At 43.6% G+C, this 24189-nt stretch overlaps 1 protein-coding gene across 1 annotated transcript in view; it reads right to left on the bottom strand.

Annotated features, from left to right (window-relative positions):
- Positions 1 to 24189, bottom strand: part of IMPG1 (interphotoreceptor matrix proteoglycan 1) — a 142671-nt gene that overhangs the window by 26170 nt on the left and 92312 nt on the right. Inside the window, 2 exon segments of the mRNA XM_021709840.1 lie at positions 8094 to 8313; positions 11769 to 12265. Of these exon segments, the coding sequence (XP_021565515.1) occupies positions 8094 to 8313; positions 11769 to 12265 (717 nt within the window).

Raw genomic sequence — 24189 nt, 5'->3', positions numbered from 1 at the left:
GGTGGGTCTCGAACCCGCGGGCTCAGGCAATCCACTCACCTCGGCCTCCCAAAGCGCTGGTATTACAGGCTGAGCCACCGAGCCCGGCTTCACATGCTTATCTCAATGTGGAAGAATGCTCACCAAGAGACCTCACAAGAATTCCCAAACTCGCCCTTCTTCTCTGCTTCTCTGCCATTTAGAAGTCGTTATGGAATCATAGATTCTCCTCCCAGCTGTGACTATGGCAGAGAGGGGGCTGGTAGTAGTTAAAAGTATTCCTTTTGAAAATCAATTGACAGCCAGGTTCGGTGGCTCAGCCCGTAATCCCACACCTTTGGGAGGCTGAGGTGAATGGATTGCCTGAGCCCGTGGGTTCGAGATCCGCCTGGGCAGGGAGACCTCATCTCTACAATAAATAAAAAAATCAGCCGGGCGTGGTAGCACATGCCTGTAATTCCGGCTACTTGGAAGGCTGAGGCGGAAGGATCGCTGGAGTGGCCACTGCACTCCAGTCTGGGTGACAGAGTGAGACTCCAACTCAAAAAAAAGAAAAAGAAAATCAATTGACAAGCTCTGAAAACCCGCCAGACCAGTTTTGTTTGAGAAAAACCAAATAGCCAAGGACTGACGGCTTTCATGGAAGTGTAAAAGAGTAACTAATTCACAGACTTATCCAAAACCCCTCTTTTGAAGTTGACAGTTTACAACCCTGCCTGCCGTGCATTTCCTGGAAACCATTTGTTCTTTGAAAGATCTGATTTTGCTGAGTACAACCTTGCAAATTCCAAAGAAAATGCTTAATCCCTCAACCCGGACACCCCCTCCTCCCTTTCTGGGGTGCGGGGCCTGGGAGCGTTAGCCTGCTGAGTCTGCCGGCATAAATAAAATTGCCACTTCCTATAAAAGTCTCAGTGTCACGACTTCTTTGTCTTCCCGCTACATGACCACAAGCTACTTTCCACCCTGACACCAGGCAAAAAGAAGAGAAAGACTTGATAGGAATTTGCTGCAGATTTTGCAAATGTAACCAAATAGCCAGTCTGTCTGGGCATTACCTGCAAATACAATAAGATGGGGACACACAGATCAGAGATGCTAACTACTGTGACCAGGACAGCCTTGTCCTTCTCTTAGCTTCCCTGGCTTTAGACAGGTTTCCCCCGGCCTTCCTTTCTTAGAGCAGGGTGTCAGGGACACTTGTCATGTGGACTTTATGCCTCCTTGCAATGGAAATCTTATTAAAGGGCCCCTTGCCACTTTTACAGCTCAGAAATGCAACTCTCCAGGCCTGGGAATCTCCAGGCTCTGTGGAAAGGTCAAAGCCTGCTGTTGGAGGGTGCTCTCTCCTAACAGCGAAGAGGACAGCACGTGTGGACACACTCAGCTTCTGTGCCACTTAACTGTGCTGTACTCTGGCCTCCACCCTCGCTATTCCGCTGGATGGCTTTTGCAGGGGCTTCAATGACCTCTGCACTGTCCACTTGAACGACCTCCACCCTTTGGCACTCACAGCTGCTGACATCACTGACCTCCCTGGCTGCTCCTCTCAGTGTGTGGCTTCCTGCCACAACACCTCGACCCCGTGCACTGTGCCTTCTTCACTCTCATTCGTTCCACCAGTCTGCCTGCTCCCCATTGTTTGAGGGGGCTTCTCCCAGTTCATCCTCTGCAATCTTTTTTTTTTGAGTTGAAGTCTCCCTCTGTCGCCCAGACTGGAGGGCAGTGGCCACTCCCGGCCACCACAGCCTCGACCTGCTGGGCTCCGGCGATCCTTCCACCTCAGCCTTCCGTGTAGCCGGAATTACAGGTGCGCGCTACCACGCCCGGCTGATTTTTTGATTTATTGTAGAGATGAGGTCTCGCCAAGTTGCCCAGGCGGGTCTCGAACCCACCAGCTCAGGCAATCCACTCACCTCGGCCTCCCAAAGTGCGGGATTACAGGCTGAGCCACCGAGCCTGGCCTTTCCTCTACAATCTTTTCCTCCCATCTTACCTATGCATGCTCTGAGCCATTTTTCACTTCTTCCCTGTCTTCAGTTAAGGTTTCCCAAACATACACTTCCAAGCTTGGCCTCTCCCCGGCCTCCAGACGCCCGCCTCCTAGGCTAGAGGTTCATCTTCTTCATGCCCACTTCCCCACAGCCAGTTTCCTCCTATGCTTTTTTGGAGTGCTTAAATCCTTAAGAGACCTTATTAATTTTTGCCGTGTTTTTTTTTGCATTTAACAGTAAAAAAATCTACGCCCTACCCTTGGTACCTACTTATATATTTTACTATGTATTTCCAAACTTCCAATATTTTCTGCATGATAAACCTTATTTTATAAACTCGAGGACACTTTAAGAACTGTCTGGTCCTACTTTGAAAACCTTTTGAACTTTCCAAAATTTTACTAACCTTCATTTTGACCATATGCCATGAGGAAAACAAGAAAGAGAGAGAGGACACCACGTGGATGCAAGGAGATTTGACAGGGGTTTTGAGGCAACCTGGCTTGGAGTAACCAGGCTCAGCCTGGCTTTCCTTTCTTCCAGGCTCATCTCCCCTCGCTCCATACTCTGCGTTCAAAGCTGCCATGGGAGTGGAATAACTAAAGTGCCTTGACACTCCCAGAAACATCTGCACTTTCACCCTGCCTCTTCTGACATAGCGGCTCTTTCTCTGCCTGGCCTCCCTGCCATCACACACCAAGGCCCAGCTCTGCCTGTCTATGGAGCCTGCCATGATGTCCCCTCAGCTCTGTAGATCCCATCGCTCTCTGTCCTTCAGGCCACTGTTGTTCAAATCCCAATCACAGCCTTTAGCAGACTCTAATACAGCTTTTTGGACATGCTTCTGTTTTTCTTGTTAAGCATTTAGCTCCTGGAGGGCAGAGATGGGGTCAATTCACCCTCAGGACCTGGTAGCGACCATAGCATCCGAAGACGTGATTATGCAGTCAATTTACGCTGATTGCTGCATCTGTGAACAGTAACTCAAATCTTGACTGTGTGGTCATTGTCTCGTCTAGCCTTTCTGTAACAGCAAAGATAAGGGCCTGAGAGTGTAAGAGACTGGGTGATCGCGGATGGTTTAAGAAAAGTTACTCAATATTTGGAAACAGGAGAAAAGTGGACTGCATGCCCCTCAGTGCCATGTTAGAATACCACCTCCCCACCTAGTAAACAGGGGCACCTGGGGCCGGTTCAGTCTGCTTTTGTACAGCCTGCAAGCCGAGAATGGTTTTTACATTTTTAAATGGTTAACTTTTAAATGGTTATATAAGTCTAACCATCTTGCCTTTTGGCCTGCAACACCTTAAATATTGGCTATCTGACCCTTAAAAAAAAAGTATGCTGATGCCCAGAAGTCAGTAACTTTGTTTGATTCACTCTTTTTTTTTTTATTTGATTATTTTTTGGATCTATTCAGAGTTAATTGTAAGACTATATATCATATGATATCATTAAAAACAAAAGTGAATCATTCCAAGATCCACAAGGGTAAATAGATGCAAATCATAACTGCTGCAGTATATTGGCTAAAACATTTGTTGACACCAAGGCCATGGTGCCTTGATTCACTCTTTACTACTGATTATGGCTCAGACATTTTGTGTCTCCATAAAGTTAGACGTTAGCACAGACAAAATTGGTGACACAATGAATGCGTTTTCTGCTGTATGTTTACAAATCTTATTTCAGCATTCTCTTTTGTCCTCTGGCCAGACAAGAGCCAAGTTTCCATACCCTCTTTAAACCAACTTTGTCATCCTAAGGATTCCCTTATTAATAAGTTAAATAAAACTTTGAGCCGGGCTCGGTGGCTCAGCCTGTCATCCCCATGCTTTGGGAGGACGAGGTGAGTGGATTACTTGAGCCTGCGGGTTCAAGACCCACCCAGGCAACTTGGCGAGACCTCTTCTCTACAATAAAATCAAAAATTAACTGGGCATGGTGGCCCGCACCTGTAGTTCCAGCTCCTTGGAAGGCTGAGGCGGAAGGATCGCCAGAGCCCAGCAGGTCGAGGCTGTGGTGGCCGGGAGCGTGCCACTGCCCTCCAGTCTGGGTGACAGAGTGAGACTCCAACTCAAAAAAAAAACCACCAAAAAACCAAAAAAACTTTGGTATAGGCTTGTTATCCATTTGCAGGACAATCGTGGTTTCACATTTTGAGGGAGATTCTTTGATAAGGGTTGGGGGAGTAAGAGGCAGGTTGGGCTGTGGATTCTGGAGATGGAAGGACAGGGAAGGACGAGAGGGTAAGGCATCTAGTAGCTTGGTTTTGCTGTGCTTGGCCATCTGGACTGGGAAACGCCCTCTCTGTTTTCCAAGGTAGGTTCTCACCCAGACAAAGTCAAGCATTTATTCTTGACATATCTTTCCAGCTGCCACCCTCTCCCGCTCTAATGATCCTTTCTTTTAAATTCTTTTTCTTTCTTTTTATTTATTTATTTATTTATTTTTTATTATGAAGTTGTGGGGTACAGTTAAGGGTTAGGTATACAATTGCGTTTCATTCAGGCACCCTGTTAATATGGGATGTTTCCCCATTCCCAGACAGATATTTGCTACTGTTAATCCCATCTCCCTTCCCCCCCAAATTCTTTTTCAAGGAGAATTTCTGGCAGATGGGACCAGCTTCAGTGGGTTCAGGCACATTCTGGAAAGAAGAAAGCCTGAATCAGGGATGTTTCCTGCATTTGCTGATGTGACCTCCTGGTACCATAAGAGAGTTTGAGTGGCAGTATCCCGGGCCTCTCTTGCCCTGTGCTGGAGGATGGGCACTTGCTGTGTGTCGGCCCACATGCCACACCCGAGACCATACCAGCAGGAGCCCAGAGCTGTGTAAATGGGAATTGGAGACCTTATTCTCCAGGAAAGTAAAATAATTATCTTCATTCAGGGTCGGCACCATCAGTTGGTTGCACTGGCTGGTTGTACTCGGAGGATATTTTAATCAGCCCACCTGTCAGTCACCATGACAGCTTATACTCAAATACACCCGCTAAAGGAGAAAGTCTGGTTTGACGGACCATGCTGAAAAACTAGTAGGAAGATAGCTGTCATATTGCCAAGATAAAGAAAAAAAAAAGATTGAAAAATAATCTGCATATTTTCCCTTCATTTGTTTTAAAGCTTAGACACATGCTTAGAATAATTTTGTATGTATTTCCTCAGATTAAAATCGTACAACAATCCTGAAGCTAAAAACACGCTGCAGCAACTGTATAGCACCCCCGCCTTTTTTTTTTTGAACTAGAATCTCACTCCATTGCCCAGGCTGGAGCACTGTGGCATGCTCAAGTCCACCCCAGGGTCGACCTGCTGGACTCCAGAGAGCCTTCCGCCTCAGCCTTCCAAGTAGCCGGAACTATAGGTGTGCACTACCACGTCCGGCTAATTTTTGATTTATTGTAGAGACAGGTCTCACCAAGTTGCCCGGGCTGGTCTTGAACCTGCAGGTTTAGGCAATCCACTTGCCTCAGCCTCCCAAAATACTGGGATTATAGGCTGAGCACTGAGCCCGGCTTCCCCCCTATTTTTAAGAACAGTGTTTTCTATGGATTTTGCAGCAACTTGGATGGATTTGGAGTCAATCATACTGAGTGATCTATCACAAAAACAAAGAACAGAGTGCCATATGTTCTCACTCATAAGTGGACCTTGAATAATTATCATAATACTATAAGAAAGGGATTGGCAGGAGTGGGAAACTGCTAGGGGAGGGAGGGGCATACCTCATCAACAAGGGTACCTGCATGATCAGCGTTTGCATATCCAACCCTGAAGTGTACCCCACGTCTTTAAAATAAAAAAATTAAAAGTTAAAAAAAAATAATAGGCCAGGCTAGGTAGCTCAGCCTGTAATCCCAGCGCTTTGGGAGGTCTAGGCAAGTGGATTGCCTGAGCCCGTGGGTTGGAGACCTGCCTGGACAACTTGGTGAGACCTCATCTCTACAACAAATCAAAAATTAGTTGGGCGTGGTAGTACGCACCTGTAGTTCTGGCTACTTGGAAGACTGAGGTAAAAGGATGGCCGGAGCCCAGCAGGTCAAGGCTGTGGTGGCCAGGAGCGTGCCACTGCGCTCCAGTCTGGGCCACGGAATGAGACTCCAACTCAAAAAATAATAATAATAATAATAATAACAATAGTAAAGAAATTGACCTACTCAGTTTTGAGGCCATTTTCTGGGGAAATGGCAGTGCCCTGTTAGCATTTAGGAGGTCTTTGATTTCTTAGGGGGTCCACATGGCTTACTCAACCACTCCTGTTCGTGGTGAATACTCCTGGACTCAGTGCCTACCAGCATTCTGTCTTTCAAGAATCCTGTTTGCTGAGGCAAAGAGGTGATTTTCTTAAAGTTGCACCTGAGCCCTGCTCTGTCGGGAGCCTTCTGGTTTGTGTTTTGCCCAAGGCCTCTCTCCTCAGCCTTCATTGCTGGTCTACAGAGAGCCATGGCGGGTGTGTATGTGTGTGTGTGTGTGTGTGTGTGTGTGTGTGTGTGTGTGTGTGTATGTTGGAGATTCACTTCACTAATTCACAGCCAGTTAGGAAGCTTTGTTCTGAATCTGACCAGGAGGCAGCTTTGGCAGTGAAACCCGAGCCCTCTCCTCCCTGCACTCCAGAGAATAAAGATCTTCTTTCAATGGGTTAGAAAACAGAATTTTGAAACCGATGACCAAAAACGGTTCCCAGTTTGGGCATAGCTGGTTATAAGGGCGCACACACGGCTCCATTTATTATGGAAACGAACTTTCTATTGCATTGCTTTGGGCTAAGGTCCCTGTCTCTAAGAGTTTCCTGTGTCTCACTCTGCTTTAATCTGCAAGTGACAGCCGATCTGGCCTGTACAACTGGGAAGTGACCTTGTTTCCTTCTTTCTTTGGCGACGGTGGAGTGACACTCCAAGCCTGAATTTCGATCTGAAGATTCTTTTCCATCCCTTGGGATGCTGTCTGTTTCGCCCTGAGTTGTGGGATGAAGAAGCTATTCTGAGAGCTAACTGTCACTGAGAGGTTTCTTAGGTAGGAAACCTCCTCTCCCAGGTGTTTGCTGAGCACCGAGAAAGTTCTTTGCCTTGGACTTCTAGGAAATGTAAATTAGCTTGAATGTGGGTTACGTCAAAAAAAACATCTCTTAAGCACAGCAAAGGTTTTGATCTGAGGGGAAATTAAAACTCTCAAATTAGGAAGCAAACTGTGTGCTTGTTCATTGCTTTTTTTTTAAACTTGAATTTTCTTTATTTTTTTAAAATTGTGGGGTACAATTCAGGGTTAGGTATACAAATGTTCCTTTTGCAGGTACCCTTATTGACGAGGTGTGCCCCCCCTCTCCAGGTGGATATAGACTACTGTCAATCCCATCTCCCCTCCCCGCCCCACAGTTTCCCCGCTACTGTCAATCCTTTTTTATAGTATTATGGTAGTTGTTCAAGGTCCACTTATGAGTGAGAACACAGGGTACTCAGCTCTTTGTTTCTGTGAGAGAGCACTCAGTATCATAAACTCTAATTCACGATAACAAGAACATGGAACCAACCGTGCTGCCCATCAAAAGAGGACTGGATTAAAAAAAAATGTGGTACATATATATGATAGAATATTCTGCAGACATAAGGAAGAACAAAATCACGAACTTTGCATTGCTTTTTTTTTTTTGAGTTGGAGTCTCACTCTGTCGCCCAGACTGGAGTGCAGTGGCCGCTCCCGGCCACCACAGCCTCGTCTGCTGGGCTCCGGCGATCCTTCCGCCTCAGCCTTCCGAGTAGCCGGGATTACAGGCATGCGCTACCACGCCCAGCTGATATTTTGATTTATTGTAGGGATGAGGTCTCGCTGCCCAGGTGGGTCTCGAACCCGCGGGCTCAGGCAATCCACTCACCTCAGCCTCCCAAAGGCGCAGGATTACAGGCTGAGCCACAGAGTCCGGCTTCGCATTGCTTTTTTGATCTAAGAAAATTTTAGCCTGCATTTCTAAGGGCCCTATCTTTCCCAGGATGTGATCTGTAGCTGCTGAAAGGTGGTTTTTATCAAGTGTGATTTTAGTGAGATTTTCGTGGCCTAAAGATTGAGCAGCATGCTTCAAAACAAAAGAAATGAACCGAAAATTTCTGGGCTGGGTTCTTTTACCTGGTTCAACGTCGAGGGAGTAGCTGTCTATTTCCAGATCAAGTTGCTGGGCTGCTGCAAAACGGAAGTCCTCCAAGATCCCGTGCACGGCCTTGGTGAGGTTGTAGGGGACCGACTTGGCAAACTTCATCTTGCTGTTCACAATCACACTCCCATTTCTGAAGTTGAGTATCTCAAGTTGCTTAAATCCTGTGAGATTGGAGCGTAGATACGGAACCAGCTGCAAGCGAGAGAAGGTTTATTCTTACTGTATTTCAGTTCTCAGTGCTGTTTCATGTATACTCACTTTCAAGTTGGAGTCCCACTCTGTCGCCCAGGCTGGAGTGCAGTGGCACGCTCACGGCCACCGCAGCCTCGACCTGCTGGGCTCCGGCAATCCTTCCGCCTCCGCCTTCCAAGTAGCTGGAACTACAGGCGCGTGGCACCACACCTGGCTAATTTTTTTGACTTATTGTAGAGCCAAGGACTTACCAAGTTGCCCAGGCTGGGCTTGAACCCCTGGGCTCAGGCAATCCTCTCGCCTTGGCCTCCCAAAGTGCTGGGATTATAGGCGTGAGCCACTGCGCCTGGCCTGTTTCAGGTTTTAAGTGTGACGAGACCACCACGACTTCATGTCTATTTGCAGTGATTAGGGTTCATATTTCCACCTCTCTATCTGTGTATTGAGATGGATGGGCTGTGATTTCTTCATGATGATTTGCTAGAACGGGTGATTTATAAAACTCCAAACCAATGCTATTAGCCGAACTGGAATAATGCCAGTTCAGCTACTTAAAAACACTCAAGTAGATAAAAAAATGTTCCCAACTGGGCCCAGGAGCAGACTGACCTACGTCTGGTGTAAGTTGGACATCTGTTTGGAGGAAACCATTTGAAAAGACCTGTTGAAATAAACAACAAGCTGAAATGTCACTGTGTCTGGTCTATTCGGTAAATATTTCATGGTCAACACCGATGTGGTGCCGCGAAAATAGCAGGAAGCTGGCAGTCAGGAGGCTCGAGTGTCAGTCCCGGAACTGCCCCTAACTAGCTGTGTGACCCTCATCGAGCTACCTGGCCACTGTATTGTACCTCAGTGCCCCTGGGGACCCCTTTCCCAACGATGCTTCAATCATCTCAAGAGCGTGCCCAGGGCATCATGCCTCAGGCGTCCACCCCTGCCCCTCCTGAGCCCAGGCTGACATTCAGATTGTTTTTCAGAAATGTTTGCAACTCAGGACATCTTTCTTGGTCTTGGCCTTGACCGTGAGTCCCTCACTCATGAGCTGCTGTCCTGCGAATACAGCACAGAGATGCAGGAGGCAGCCACCCGGCTCCACCGGACCTGATTTCCCTTTGCCTCTGTCCCCCATGCCACCAGAATGGTGACTCTGGACTCAACCCACATGCTGGGACCTCCCGTCACATGGTGATGGTGAAAATAAGATGAAATGTTACACAAAGCGAGGAACCTTTTTTCAGGTGCCTCCCCGATCTCTCCTACTGTTGCAGGAAGACAGAGAGGCCATGACACCGAGGCTATTTTAGGAAGTAGCAGTTTTATTAGCACCGGTGCGACTCAGCGGGCTAACGCTCCCAGGCTGAGCACCCTGGGGAAGGAGGAGAGGGGTCTTTTACCTTAGTTTGGGTAAGGGAGGGGGTCGGGTTGAGTGACTATACATTTTCTTTGGAATTTACAAGGTTGTACTCAGAACAAATGGTCTCTCTCCAGGATATGCACAGCAAGCAGGGGTTGTAAACTGGTAATTCATAAAGAGAGGATTTGGGTTAAGGTTGTGAATTGGTCACTCTCTTGCATCTCCAGGAAAGCCATCTTTGGCTATTTGGTTTTCTCAGGCAAAACCTGTCTAGCAGGTTTTCAGAGCTTGCAGATTGATCTTTAAAAGGAATACTTTTAACTGTTATCAGCCCCTCTCTGTCACATTACTTCCTTCAACTGTTCTCTTTCTTCGTGTTGGGACATTGCTTTGGTCTAGGGGGGTGATTCCCTGCTTTACCCACTGTAAAGGGGCAGATGGCTAGCTGCCCCTTCTTCCAAATCAATTCTCCTCTTCTTCATAGGAACCAGGCAGCCTTACTGGAGACCACATTTTCCAGCCTGTTTTGCAGCAAGCCGTGGCCATTGATTGGTTCCCACCGATGAATATGAATGGAAGTGACATGGGTGACTTTGGTGGCACAGGCTTACAAGGAGACTGCCTTCCCAACTCCCTCTCTTTTTGCTTCTCACACGTGGAAACAGGGCTGTGCCAATGACGCAGCTTTGATCATGCAAATGAGGAAACACCTTGGGGTAGGCAAAGCCACATGATGGAAGAAATGTGGGTCCCCAAATGAGTTGGAGAGCAGGGCTGTCCCACTTGTCAGGTGGAAGAGAAATAAGCTTGTGTCTAAGTGAAGTCACTGCATTCTTGATCTCTTCACGGTGGCAGCTTGGTGTGATTTCCTAATCAGTATACCATGGTAGGCTCCCTGGGACTTTGTACCTGGACATCCATTCTCCTTGTTGTGGGGGTTGGGTCTGGGGGATGTCACAGAAATAGTCTTTTTTATTATTATTTTTATTATTTTAAAGATGTGGGCTGGGCTCGGTGGCTCAGCCTGTAATCCCAGCGCTTTGGGAGGCCGAGGTGAGTGGATTGCCTGAGCCCGCGGGTTCGAGACCCTCCTGGGCAACTTGGTGAGACCTCATCTCCACAATAAATAAAAAATTAGCCGGGCATGGTAGCGTGCACACGTGCCTGTAGTTCTAGCTCCTTGGAAGGCTAAGGCGGAAGGATCTCCGGAGTCCAGCAGGTCAAGACTGCGGTAGCTGGGCATGTGCCACTGCACTCCAGTCTGGGTGATGGAGTGAGACTCCAACTCAAAAAAAAAAGATGTGGGGGAGAAAGTCTTACTTTACAGCAAATGTTTGCTTGAGGAATAGCGTTTTACATGGATTTTGATTTGCGTAATGACTTAACTTAGATGAAGCATATACATTTTTTTCCTGTAATTGTCAGAAATTCTGCACTCTGTGTGAGATGCATTGTAGGGTTTAATTGACCACAACTGTAGACATATGGCATGGTTCTGTATTTCTTATTGTACATGTAGAAACAAACTAAACATGTGATTTTGGGGGTGATCTATTCTCAAACATCATTGTGGTCTTCTCACTTTCTTTGTTAGGAACCAGGATAAGCCACATCGTGATGTTTTAGGTTTAGAAGAACTTAGGGGAACTGAAAGAGGGGCTTTTACTCCTGAACCCTCAGCCTCATTTGTGCCAGGCTGTTTGAGCTCTGTACCTTTTGGTCAGATAGATGTAACCGAGAAAAAAGATGTTCATTTATAACCATTCTGGATTTCCAGTTGAGCACCTGAGTGGTTGGGGGTTATTTCCAGATAAACTAAGTTAGGGAGGTGACTGTACAAATATTTTAAGAATAAATTTGTCCCTATGAGTCTGGGTGACTGGCAGCGTCTTCCCTGCTTGACTGCCACAAATCCCACCTCCCTAATTGGACCCAATCCCGCCTCAAAACCCCAGCTTTGTCATGTCTTCAGCTGTCTCAGAGGCTTGGCTCTTCTGACCTGCATTGCTTAAGTTGGCCAATGATTATACTGTGGAAAAAATCACAGAAAGGAAGGAAAAGAGACAGAGACCGGGACTCATAAGCAGTGCCCACTTACCAGCTCTGTGAATTGTTGCTCCAGAGCTTGGTATTCCAGAGAGCTCTTGTTGAACAGGTCATCAGAGAAATGCATGTTGGCCACACGCAGGCTGAAGAACACCACCAGCTCTCGGCCCTTGATGGCAGTGGTCATGGTGCTAGTGGTGAGGTACTGTAAAGCTGGGACAGGTGTGGAATCCTCCAGAAAATGTTCCGAGGTAGAGATGTACCCAGGGAGTCCTGGTGCACCAGACAGGGCAGGAATGGTGGACAGATCCGTCTCTTGGATGCCTGCTCTCAACCGGCTGTCATCTGAAGATGTAGGCGGGGCCACTTGGACGATGGCAGGATAATCAGTGGTGGGGATGGCCAGCCCTGGGCCAAGTACCGTCTGGCCTACGGACACGATGTCTGTAGCGCTTTGATCAGTCAACGAGAAGATGCTCGATGCAGTTGAGAAAGGCAGTGTTTCCAACAGGGTGGAAGAGGCCACAGCAGGTGGAGACCAGGAGATGTCTGTGGACAAAGCACGGTTTCATGATAGAGATGGATTTTGTCATGTCCAAGGATTCCCCAAAGAATAGAAAATGAAAGTCAAAGTGAGGCTAAGTTTTTAAAAAAATACATAGAATTTTTATGGATCGTTTCAAACAACCTGAGAATTGGGTACAGGAAGGACAGGCAACCCTGTGTGTCAACCTAGGGGAGTCCCTGATTCCATTTGCTCAAGGCCCAATAGTTCTGGATGTATGTAACTAAGAGAGAATCAGTTAACTGGAATTTCTGGAATGACTGCTTAGCCAGACACAGCATACCTTGGGGCCAGGCAGTACTGACTGACAGTCTGCAACTGGTACCCAACCATAGCTAGCCCTGGAATAGGCTTAACTTTCTCAGCCTTACCTGGAATTCCCAGACAAACAGCTGTACAGTTTTGGTCCAGACATTTTATTCACTTGCAAGCCTGCATTTCATGCCGTTGAGTCTGTGGGATTCCAGTGGTCACACTGTGGTTGTTTTACTACTTGAAATTTAAATGACGCTTTTCCAAATTTGGGTACTTGGAATAACTTGTCCATTTGCAAAAAATGCTACTGGGAGTGTAAAGGTGTGGGTGACACATAATTTGAGTGTTATATTGACCCTACAACTTGCTAAGTATTAAATAATATTTAAAACCTTTACTGCTGTTAGGGTGCTATACCCTGATAATTTCTACCACCACTTTGCATTGCTTTCTTGGGTAAGGACATATTGAACTACTGAAGTTCGTTTCTTTTTTGGTACAAAGTTAAAATCCACAAGTACTTATAAAGGAAGAAAGGGGTTATGTGAAACTTTCAAGTAAAGAGACTGATGGATTATTAAAATAGTCCAATAAAATCCAGAGCCACGGATGATACTTAAGATATTAGGGGAACAAGACAGGTAGCTTCTGTGATTACTTCAGAGGCGTTCTGGTAAATACGTGAGAAAGTGCTGTTGAAACCCAAATGTTAAACATGATGAATGGACTGCCTGGATGCAGATATAATCTCTGGACGCTCAGTCAGCTAATTTACTGCAGTAAAAGCACCAACACCAAAACTCCAAGCAATAAACAGCTCTGAAAGTTGGAATCATATTAGTTTTATTACTCTCATAAAATAAAACCTGTCTGTTGGTGAGTTATGCCCAGATTTCAGAGAAGCATTCTTTTTTCTCTCACCTAGGAGGGGCACCTAGGTGTGTCTACCCATAATTCACTTAACTGTGAGAAATAATATTTCTTACCATCCAAGATATCCCTGGGTATACACTTAAAGTTTTATTCAGATCCCTGTGGCTCTGGGCTGAATGTCCGTGTTCGGGCAAAATGTTGTGCCCTAACCCCAACTTAAGGGTGTTAGGAGGTGGGGCCCTTGGAGGGGGGATCAGGTCATGAATATGATTGTGATTAGTGCCCTCTCTTCATGCCATGTGAGGAGACAGCAAGAGGGCATCTGTCTGCAAACCAGGGGGCGCACCCTTGTCAGGCATCAAATCTGCCAGCACCTTGGTCTTGGACTTCCTGGCCATAAGAACCGTGAGAAATAAATTTCTGCTGTTTAAGCCACCCTGTCTGTGATATTTTGTTATGGCAGCCTGAGTTGACAAACACATCCATGGAAGGATCTGGGGTGATAAATTGAAATGTTTTTGAGCTTATGTTTCTATGATGTGAGCTCTGTGCACCTTCAGATGATAAGGACTGGGAAGACCCAAGGCGGGAAGCACAATGACAAATGTCTTCATTCTGTTCCCGGGTCAGCATTTCATTACTCACACTATTCTTACCATAGAGACTTTAAACTTCTTAAAATAGGCTGCTGTATTGTCATCAATCAATAAAAATTAATTTCTGACTGCTTCCTTTTATGATATCTTAATATAAATCCTTCACATTCACACACACACACAAAAAAACCCTAAGTTATTTCATTGATGAAACAGTAAGGTTGCTTGACAAAATATAGTATTTTATTCACTGGAACATACTTTTACAAGAATTATTTTTTGTTTATCTGACATTTAAATTCAACTGGACATCTTGTATTTTTCTTTGCTGAATCTAGCAGTCCTATTTAAATATGATTTAAAAGGAGTCCTACTTTCTTTTGGCTTCAGAGTAAAGCAACTAAGCTATAATTAATTCTTTTAGGGAAAAAAAATCATAGCCAAAACTTATCAGTGTATTTGAGGCCAGGCTCAGTGGCTCAGCCTGTCATTCCAGCACTTTGGATTGCCTGAGCCTGTGGGTCCGAGACCTGCCCGGGCAACTTGACGAGACCTCGTCTCTACAATAAATTAAAAAATTAGCCAGGTGTGGTATCGCATGCCTGTAGTTCCAGCTACTTTCAAGGCCAAGGTGGAAGGATTGTCAGAGCCCAGCAGGTCGAGGCTGCGGTGGCCAGGAGTGTGCCACTGCACTCCAGACTGGGTGGCAGAGTGAGACTCCAACTCAAAAAAATAAAATAAAATAAAAAATAAAAAAATAAAAGTGTATTTGAAATCATTATGCTTTTATCTGATTCTTAGACATTAGAAATTAGACATAGTGGTAACACAGACCATTCCAACGTTAAATTTTTTACACGACGGTAGGAAAGACAAACTGTCAAAGCCAAGGCCATTCATTTCATCATGAACTATGCAAAATAAAAAGACTTAAAGTAACTGTTACCCTGGCATGTGGGAGTTCCTGTGAAGGCATGGGGTGTGTGCATGCATGGCTGGGGCATGAGTTACAGATCCAACTGCTGGTCGCAGAGTAAATGGGCTGTTTTGGTACATTCTAGGCAGGAGTGCTGTCTGAAGGCGAGGACACAGATGAAACGGTGAGAACCGAGTGGTTGCTTCTCCGTGTTAGAAATATCAAAAAAGAAGAGTTCCATTGTGGCAGCATGAGGCATATGCTGAAATATATTTCTTGTTGATTGAGTGAATAAACACAGAAATATGTAGCTGGTTCAGGATTAGCAGTTGGCCTCATGGCAATCACCTGGAATAACTCCCACTAGCCCAGGGCAGTTAAGGAGTTGATAGCAGTTAAAAGTATTTCCTTTTGAAAGGCAAGTTGTAACTTTAAAGACCCACCAGGCCCTGCGCAGGTTTTGTTTAAGAAAGGCCAAATGGCTGGGCTCGGTGGCTCAGCCTGTAATCCCGCGCCTTTGGGAGGCTGAGGTGAGTGGATTGCCTGAGACCGCGGGTTCAAGACCTGCCTGGGCAACTTGGCAAGACCTCTTCTCTACAATAAATCAAAAAATTAGCTGGGTGTGGTAGCGCGTGCCTGTAATTCTGGTTACTTGGAAGACTGAGGCAGAAGGATCGCCGGAGCCCAGCAGTTCGAGGCTGAGGTGGCTGGGAGCGGCCACTACACTCCAGTATGGGCGACAGAGTGAGACTCCAATGCAAAAAAAAAAAAAGAAAGGCCAAATGGCCCAGAGACTGGCTATTTCATGGAAATTGAGAAGAGTCTAATCTAAAACCCCCCTTCTGAAGTTGACGGTTTACAAACCTGCAGTTCCTGGAAAACATTTGTTCTTTGAAAAATCTGATTTTGCTGAGTACAACCTTGTAAGATTCCAAAGGAAGTATGTAATCACTCAACATGACCCCCGTCCCTTACCTAAACGAGGGTATAAGACCCCACATCTCCTGTTCTGGGGCGTTCGATCTGGACGCATTAGTTCCATTGAGCCCGCTGTGCTAGCCAGCATAATAAAGTGCCACTTCCTGTAATAGTCTCGGTGTCACAATCTCTCTATTTTTCCTGCTACACCATAATTTCCTTTAGGTCGTCAAGTGGTATGACTACTGCATTCTTAGCTTCCTAAGGAACAAACCTATTTTTATTTCCCATAGTAAGAAAATTATTATCTTATTTTCTGGCACATTATAGAGATAGAAAATGTTTACTACTCATTCATTCACACACAGATATTGATAGCTTGCTATATGCCTGGCATTGTTCCAGGTACTGGGGTGTATCAGTAAACAAAGTTTCTGGTCATAAGACACTTACCGTGAACACAATTCTACACTGTCGGTCAAGTGTTAGCATGGCTAAAAGCATTTGCAAGCACACAAAGTCTCAAGATATTTCTCCTGAGAACCCTTTATTTGGGTATGTTTGCCCTGAAATAAAGGAATAAACCAATAAAAAGATAAGTAAGTGGAATACGAAAAAAAGTTAGGGAAATCTCCAGGAAGTTTGTGAAGGGGTGTCTCAGATAGAAGGTACCCCAGGTGTAAAAGGCAAGCAGTTAAGTTTGGTTTCATCTCAAGAGACAAGCATATGGAGTACTTGTATCACCAAGTTGTCTGCCATTGTACCAGATATTTAAAAATTTGATTGCTGGCTTTATAAAAGTCTAATTGACAGATAAAAATTGTTCACCCAATTTTTTTAAAACCTGATTTAAAGGAGGATTTGCTCTATACAACAGGATAAACCCAGAGGAGGGATCAGAGAATTCAAACCTGGAGAAAGGCCAAGGAAATCCCAAGGATAACAGCAAAAGGAAGCCCAAGTGACAACTATTCAAAAGTCCTAGAGAGCAGCTGTCTAGAAATAAAGAGAAAGAGGCATCCCCAAATTGGAACTAAGATACCCGATGAGGAAAATTATCCTGAAAATTGCAAAGCGAAGTTTGGGATGAGTTAGCATCAAGCACAAAAAAATGAAGCAAATGAAAAAAATAAATAAAACACACACTAACTCCAGAAAAACAGAAAGGAAACAGAATAGATAGATCACCTGTGGATATTTGATTTGAACATTAAAGATCAATTAATAGCCATCACAATATATTGGGAGGATTGGGGGGAAAAGAGGAAATAGTATTGTAAGAAACTTAAATCTTTTACCTACAATAACAGAAAGTCAATAAGTGATATATGAAACTGATGGCTCAAAAATGCATCTTATTTAAAAACAAGAGGAATAGTAAATGCCGGAAGAAAGAGCTGAGTTAAAGGGGCTGTTTTTGGCGAGGCGGGCTACACAGTGAGGAGGTGTGAGATAGCAAAATGCCATATTGGTCAAGAACACTTTAATGTGCTTCAACTTGTAAAAAATTAGCTTTTTATTTTGAGATCACTGTAGAATCACATGCAGTTCTAAGAAATAACCCAGAGAGTGACACCTATGAAAACTGCAGAATAAGAAACTCCAAAAGTCTGTCCTTCCATGAAAACAACAGAAAGCTGGTGAAAATTGTCAGTACTGATTTTTTGGAAATGAGCCAAAAGCTTGCAGCAACCAAAGACATGCTTAATTAAGAACAATCAGCTGAATCCTGTTAAGAATAGTGACCTTTGTGGCATTTTTAGCTCACCCTGTTGTTATCCCTCACTCCTGAGCTCAGTAGTAGCCTTAAAAATAACAGCACTCATTCCCACTGCCAGTGCCCCAGGGAGCAGAATGAACCTCATTCACAAAGAATTTTAATTGTTTGTTTTGACCTGTCTCATGGCTCCCTAGAAGACCAACTCAAAGGACTTGCCTTTATCTTTTCTAACTAGAAACTCTCCTAGCTAAAGTGGCTGCCTGGGGGAGTCTGTCAAAAACACACAGGCAAATGCACTAATTGCTGCTGTGTGAGGCAATGGATAGCATCTGGGTAAACAATAGACTTAACAAAAACTTGGGAGGAGAGGCTGGGGAATGAGAGGCTTTGGGGGAACAAGCACTTTCAAAAGCTCTGACATATTCCTGGGAACCTAGAAGGCCACCCATGTGCCCAGGGCTATACACATGCTGAGAAAGAACTGGAGAAAGACCTAGACTCTCATTCCTGACTGACCTTCAGATTGCCACAAAAGCAGGAAGTGAGGGCTAATGTGAAGTGGCCATTTTATTGTTATGCAGTTTCTTTTTGGGATGATGGAAGCTTTCTGGAATTAGACAGTGGCAAGGCTTTTACAACTATCTATATTTAGTGAATATACTAAAAACCACGAAATTACCTGCTTAAAAATGATTAACATGGTAAATTTTGTTACGTGAATTTTCTCTCAATGAAGAAAAAATAAGACAGAGAGATCCTGTGAACCTTTACCCAGTTTCCCCAAATGATAGCAGCTTGCAAAACTATAGTATAATGTCAACCAGTATGCTGACATTGATGATCTAGATGGAGACCATTTTCTTCCTCTCAAGGATTCTCTCATGCTGCCCTTTTAGGGTCACCCCACTTCTCTCCCACGTCACCCCCCCCAACATCTGGTAAACACTCATCTTTTCTATTTCTATAATTTTGTCATTTCAAGAGTGTTGCATGAAAGAATAACACAGTACGTAACTTTTGTGAGTGGATTTTTTAACTCAGCATAATCCTCTGGAGATTCGTGCAAATTGTTGTGTACATCAATAATTTATTCCTTTTTATTGCTGAGTAGTGTTGCATTATATGGCTGTACCACAGATGGTTTCACCATTACCTCTTGATGGACATCTGGGTTGTTTCTAGTTTTTGGCTATTGTGTATAAAGTTGCTATAAATATTCATGTACAGGTTTTTATGTGAATGCAAGTTTTTTTTCCTATGATAAATGACCAGGAGGGTAATAGCTTGCCTGGCAGTTGCCTATTTAATTTTTGGAAAAACTGTCAACTGTTTCACAGAGGGGCTGTACCATTTGACATTTCCACCCGCAACATCTAAGTGATCCAGAATCTCTGAGTTCTCCGGCATTTTGGTGGTGTCACTACTTTTTATTTTAGCTATTCTGTTTGATGTAATGATATCTCATTGTGGTTTTAATTTTCACTTCCCAAATAAATAATGACTTGAACAACTTTTCATGTTCTTATATGCCATCTGCACATCATATCTGATAAACCGTTCCTTCTTGTCTTTTGCTCAATTCCTAATTGGGTTTTTTAAACGGTTAGTTTTAAGAGTTGTTTCTATCTTCTGGATTCTTGTTCTTTGTCAGATATGTGATTTGCCAGTATTCCCTCTGGTCTGTATATTTTCTTCTCATTCTCTGAATGGTGTCCTTTGCAGAACCATTATTTTATTCAAGTACTTTTTTCAGTCTAGGATATATGAGGCAAAGAGAAAACTCTGAAAAGTCACTATCAAGTCATATCTGAGGTCCTTAGGTCCCTAGACCATCTGCCTTCTTTCCTCTATTTTTCAGAGTCTTTTCATGTTTGTTTATGTGATGTCCAGGGTGTTTGGCTGCACTGAGCAGGTAGAAAAGTACATTTATTCCATCTTCTTAGAGGTGGAAATCTATCTGACTTTTGAATTGGTGTCCTTATTTTATTTATTAAAAAAATAATAGGCTTACCCTGTAATCAGTGGCTTAGCCTGTAATCCCACGCTTTGGGAGGCCGAGGTGAGTGGATTACCTGAGCCCACGGGTTCAAGACCCGCCTGGGCAACTCAGCAAGACCTCATCTCTACAATAAATAAAAAAGTTAGCTGGGTGTGGTAGCACGTGCCTGTAGTTCCAGCTACTTGGAAAGCTGAGGCGAAAGGATGACCAGAGTCCAGCAGGTCGAGGCTGTGGTGGCCGGGAGCGGGCCACTGCACTCCAGTCTGGGGACAGAGTGAGACTTCAACTCAAAATAATAATAATAATAATAATAATAATAATAAAAAAAATGCACTATGATTTGAACGTCTCCTCTAAAACTCATATTGAAATTTAATTGACATCATGGTGGCATTAAGAGATGGGACAATTAAGAGCTGGTCAGGCCCAGGCTTGGTGGCTCAGCCTGTAATCCCACGCTTTGGGAAGCCAAGGTGAGTGAATTCCCTGAGCCCACGGGTTCGAGACCCGCCTGGGCAAAGTGGTGAGACCTCATCTCTACAATAAATAAAAAAAATTAGCCGGGCATGGTGGCACATGGCTGTAGTTCCAGCTACTTGGAAGGCTGAGGTGGAAGGATCGCTGGAGCCCAGTGGGTCAAGGCTGCGGTGGCCAGGAGTGGCCACTGCACTCCAGTCTAGGTGACTGAGTGAGACTCCAACTCAAAAAAAAAAAAAAAGCTGGTCAGGCCATGAGGACTCTTTCCCCATGGATGGATTAATGCATCAGCTTAGGAGCTAGTTGTTAAAAAGTCAGCTTGATCCTCTCTTGTCCTTCTACCATCTGCCATGAGTTGGTACAGCATGAAGACACTCACCAGATGTGGGATCTTGGACTTCCCATCCTTCAGGACTGTAAGAAATTTACTGTCTCTGTAAGTTACTTGGTCTGTCATATTCTGTCATAGGAACATGGGGCAGTCTAAGACAATTTGACTGAAGAGGGTCAGGCCGATACTGACAGGCTTGAGGAGATCATTAAAAATTTATATGAAAAAAATCAGAAACAGAGCATAGAAGAGACGACAAGTGTAGAAGAAAAACAAGAGAGCAAACATCTATACAATTTGTGCTCTTAACTAAAAGAACAGAACAAATGAACTAGAAAGTGTTCTGAAACCTATGACAGAAGAAAACAATTTCTGATATATTACCACAAACTTAAATTTAGACGTCCAAAGGATATCATGAAAAGACTCAAAATGAAATTAGCCACGGCAAGTTACCCCTTGCTATGGTCTGGATGTTTGTATCTCCCCAAAATTCATGTGTTAAAATCCTGGCCCCCCCCATAACAGTATTAGGTGGTGGGGCCTTTTGGGTGTAATTAGATAATGAGGATGATGCCCTTATGATTGGGATTAATGCTGTTATAAGAGACTCCAGAGAGCGAGCTAACCAGTCCCTTCTACCACGTGAGGATACCATGAAAAGGTGCTGTCTATGAGAAATGGGTTCTGATACACCTGAATCTGTCAGCTCTTCGATCTTAGACATCCCAAGGGCCAGAACTCTGGGAGATAAACCTCTGTTGTGTATAAGTTATCCAGTGTAAGATATTTTCTTATAGCAGCCCAAATGGACTGTCTTTCTGTCTCAAGAAAGAAAAGTATTGAATCTTAAAGACGGAAAGAAAGCAAACTCAAAACACAACATGTGAGTATCTAGTTTGAAAAAAGAAGCTACATAGAAGTGACCAAAAAACAAAAAACAAAAAATCCTGATGGTGTTAGCTGATCACATAGCTGAAGACAGTGGAGCAAGGCTGTGTGTGAAGGAAAGTGATTCAAGAATTGGATGTGTATCAAATTGTCCCTAACATTCAAAAGTTTCAGGCAATAAGTAGATGACCTTCCATGAGCTACAGAACAATGAAACAATTATGCCAACAATTACCCGAGGAAATATCCCCCCAACTAAGAGATAAATCAAAACAGAGAACTCAGGAACAGAGAGGCTGTGGTGGAAGGTTTGAGGGCGAGACCGCAATCCATTTAAGTTGAAAATCTGTCTAAGAAGCTGTGAACTTTGTTGTTGTTGTTGTTGTAGAACCAGTTCTAAATTTTAAAAACCTTGACAATGGTAAATTATCAAATGGTAATTACCAAAACTTAAGGTGTGGGGGTGTATAGATGGGTGGTTCTGATAATTTTATCCTTCTTAGTGTTATGTCAAAAATTCTCTAGTGTTGAAATGTAGAATTCTGTAGTGTAAATGATAATGGCACCGAATTAATATTTTAGATAGCCTTTAATCTTAACCTAAATTTAGGAATCTTCTAAGAATAAATATTTGATGACATAAGGAAATATTTATCTGAAATTCAGCAATTTCTTGAGTATCATCTCGGTTTCTTTTTTCCCTGTTAAAGTCAAGTAAAATTAAATGTAGTAAATTTTAATAGAACAGCAACATAGGCAAATTCTATTTTTGTAAAAGTACTTATATTCATCCTTTTGCCTTTTTATACGTTAAATGTCTCTATCTTTTTAGATCAAGAAATATCTGGAATGATATATATACTTTATTTATTTCTGAGTACCAAAATTTTAGAATCACTATTTTACCCTTTTGAGGTAGTGATCATATATAATATTTTTTAAAAGCTTATTATGTAGTCACTCAATAAATTAAGCCTTTCTCACCAATATTATTTAAGATTTTTCCCCTCCCATCTATGTTCATCGCAGCATTATTCACAATAGCCAAGAGAGAAAGATCATTCTCAGCAGATGAATGAATAAAGAAAACATGGTATATACACACTATGGAATACTAATCAGCTTAGCAAAAGAAGGAATTTTCACATGGGTGAAACTGGAGGATATTATAAGTGAAATAAGCCAGACACGAAAAGACAAACATCGCACAATCTCATTTATATGTGGATCTGAAAAGCCAAACTCATACCAGTCAACAGTAGAATGGTGGTTACCAGGGGCTGGGGGTGGGGACTTGGGGAGATATTGGTCAAAGGATATAGCATTTCACTTAGCAAAGAGGAATAAGTTCAAGAGGTTTGTTGTACAGCATAGCTACTACAGTTAATAACAAGGTATTGTAGTTTGAAAATTGATAGGAGAGCAGATTTTGAGAGTTCTCACCAGCAAAAATGGCATGTGAGGTAATGCCTATGTTAATTAGTTGGACTGAGTCTTTCAAAAACTGAGATGGTGTTACTTCTCCCACCTTGCTCTCCAGGGTTAGATGTTCTAGAGGCAGTTAGCTGTCATGATGTGAGTTGTGACAGCCCTGGGAAGAGCCACTGTGGGGAAGGGTTATAGCCTTCTTCTAGCCATCTTGCCAGCTATGTGAGTAAGTCACCCTGGAGGTAGATCCATTAGACCCTGTCAAATCTTTTTTTTTTTTTTTTTTTTATAAAGATGTGAGGTACAATTCAGAGTTAGGTATACAAACATCGATTATGCAGTACCCTTGTTGATGAGGTGGGCCTCTCCCTCCCCTGGCAGTTTCCCTCAAACTGCCAATCCCATCCCCCCTCCCCTGACAGTTTCCCACTACTGCCAATCCCTTGCTTATAGTGTTATAACTGTTCAAGTTCTGCTCATGAGTGAGAACATACGGTACTCTGTTCTTGGTTTCTGTGATAGATCACTGAGTATGATCAACTCCAAATCCATCCAAGTTTCTGAGAAGTTCATATGTTTGTCCTTCTTTATGGCTGCATAATATTCCATTGTGTATATGGACCACATTTTTTTTTTTATCCAGTCCAGCTTTGATGGGCAACATGATTGGTTCCATGCTTTTGCTATTGTAAATAGAGCTGAAACAAATATACGTGTGCAAGTATCTTTTTTGTAGACTGATTTGAGTTCCTCTGAGTATATTCCCAATGGGAGGATTGCTGGATCATATGGAAGGTCTATTTCTAGTTCTTTCAGAAATTGCAACACTGTCTTCCAGAAAGGTTGCACTAGTTTGCATTCCCACTAACAGTGTAGAAGCATTATTGTTTCTCCAGCATCTGTTGTTGTTTGTTTTATGAATGATGGCCATTCTTACTGGGGTGGGGTGGTATCTTAATGTGGTTTTGATTTGCATTTCTCTGATGATGAGTGAGACTGAGCACTTTTTCATGTGTCTGTTGGCTACCCATATATCTTCTGACCCTGTCAAATCTTAAGCATGCTGTGCCCTTGGTTAACATCTTGACTGCAACCTCATGAGAGACTCTAAGCCAGAACCACCTACCTAAGTCATGCCTAGATTTCTGACCTATAGAATATGAGACAGATAATAAATGCTTATTGTTGCTTTAAGCCACTATGTTTTGGGATCATTTTATATGCAACAGTAGATAACCAATACACATAGAATCCCTTAAAGACCTTGTCATTACAGGATTTTGAATCTGCCAGCCTCTGACTCTGGTTTTCATGAGAATCTCATAAAGATTCTAGCTTTGGTTTAGAAAAGTTACTGTAAAACCTATCTTTATTTTATACAGATGCATCACAATTTACATAAAATATGCCAAAGTGAATGTTTTATGGGTGTTCTGATCTTTTTTTTTTTTTATTTTTTTTTATTTTTGAGTTGGAGTCTCACTCTGTCACCCAGACTGGAGTG

This window comes from Carlito syrichta, unplaced genomic scaffold (assembly GCF_000164805.1).
Source record: "Carlito syrichta isolate Samal-C Ts95f unplaced genomic scaffold, Tarsius_syrichta-2.0.1 Scaffold287498, whole genome shotgun sequence".
Taxonomy (NCBI): domain Eukaryota; kingdom Metazoa; phylum Chordata; class Mammalia; order Primates; family Tarsiidae; genus Carlito; species Carlito syrichta.
Note: the sequence above shows the minus strand (reverse complement) of the source record. Positions and strands in the feature narration are given on the sequence as shown.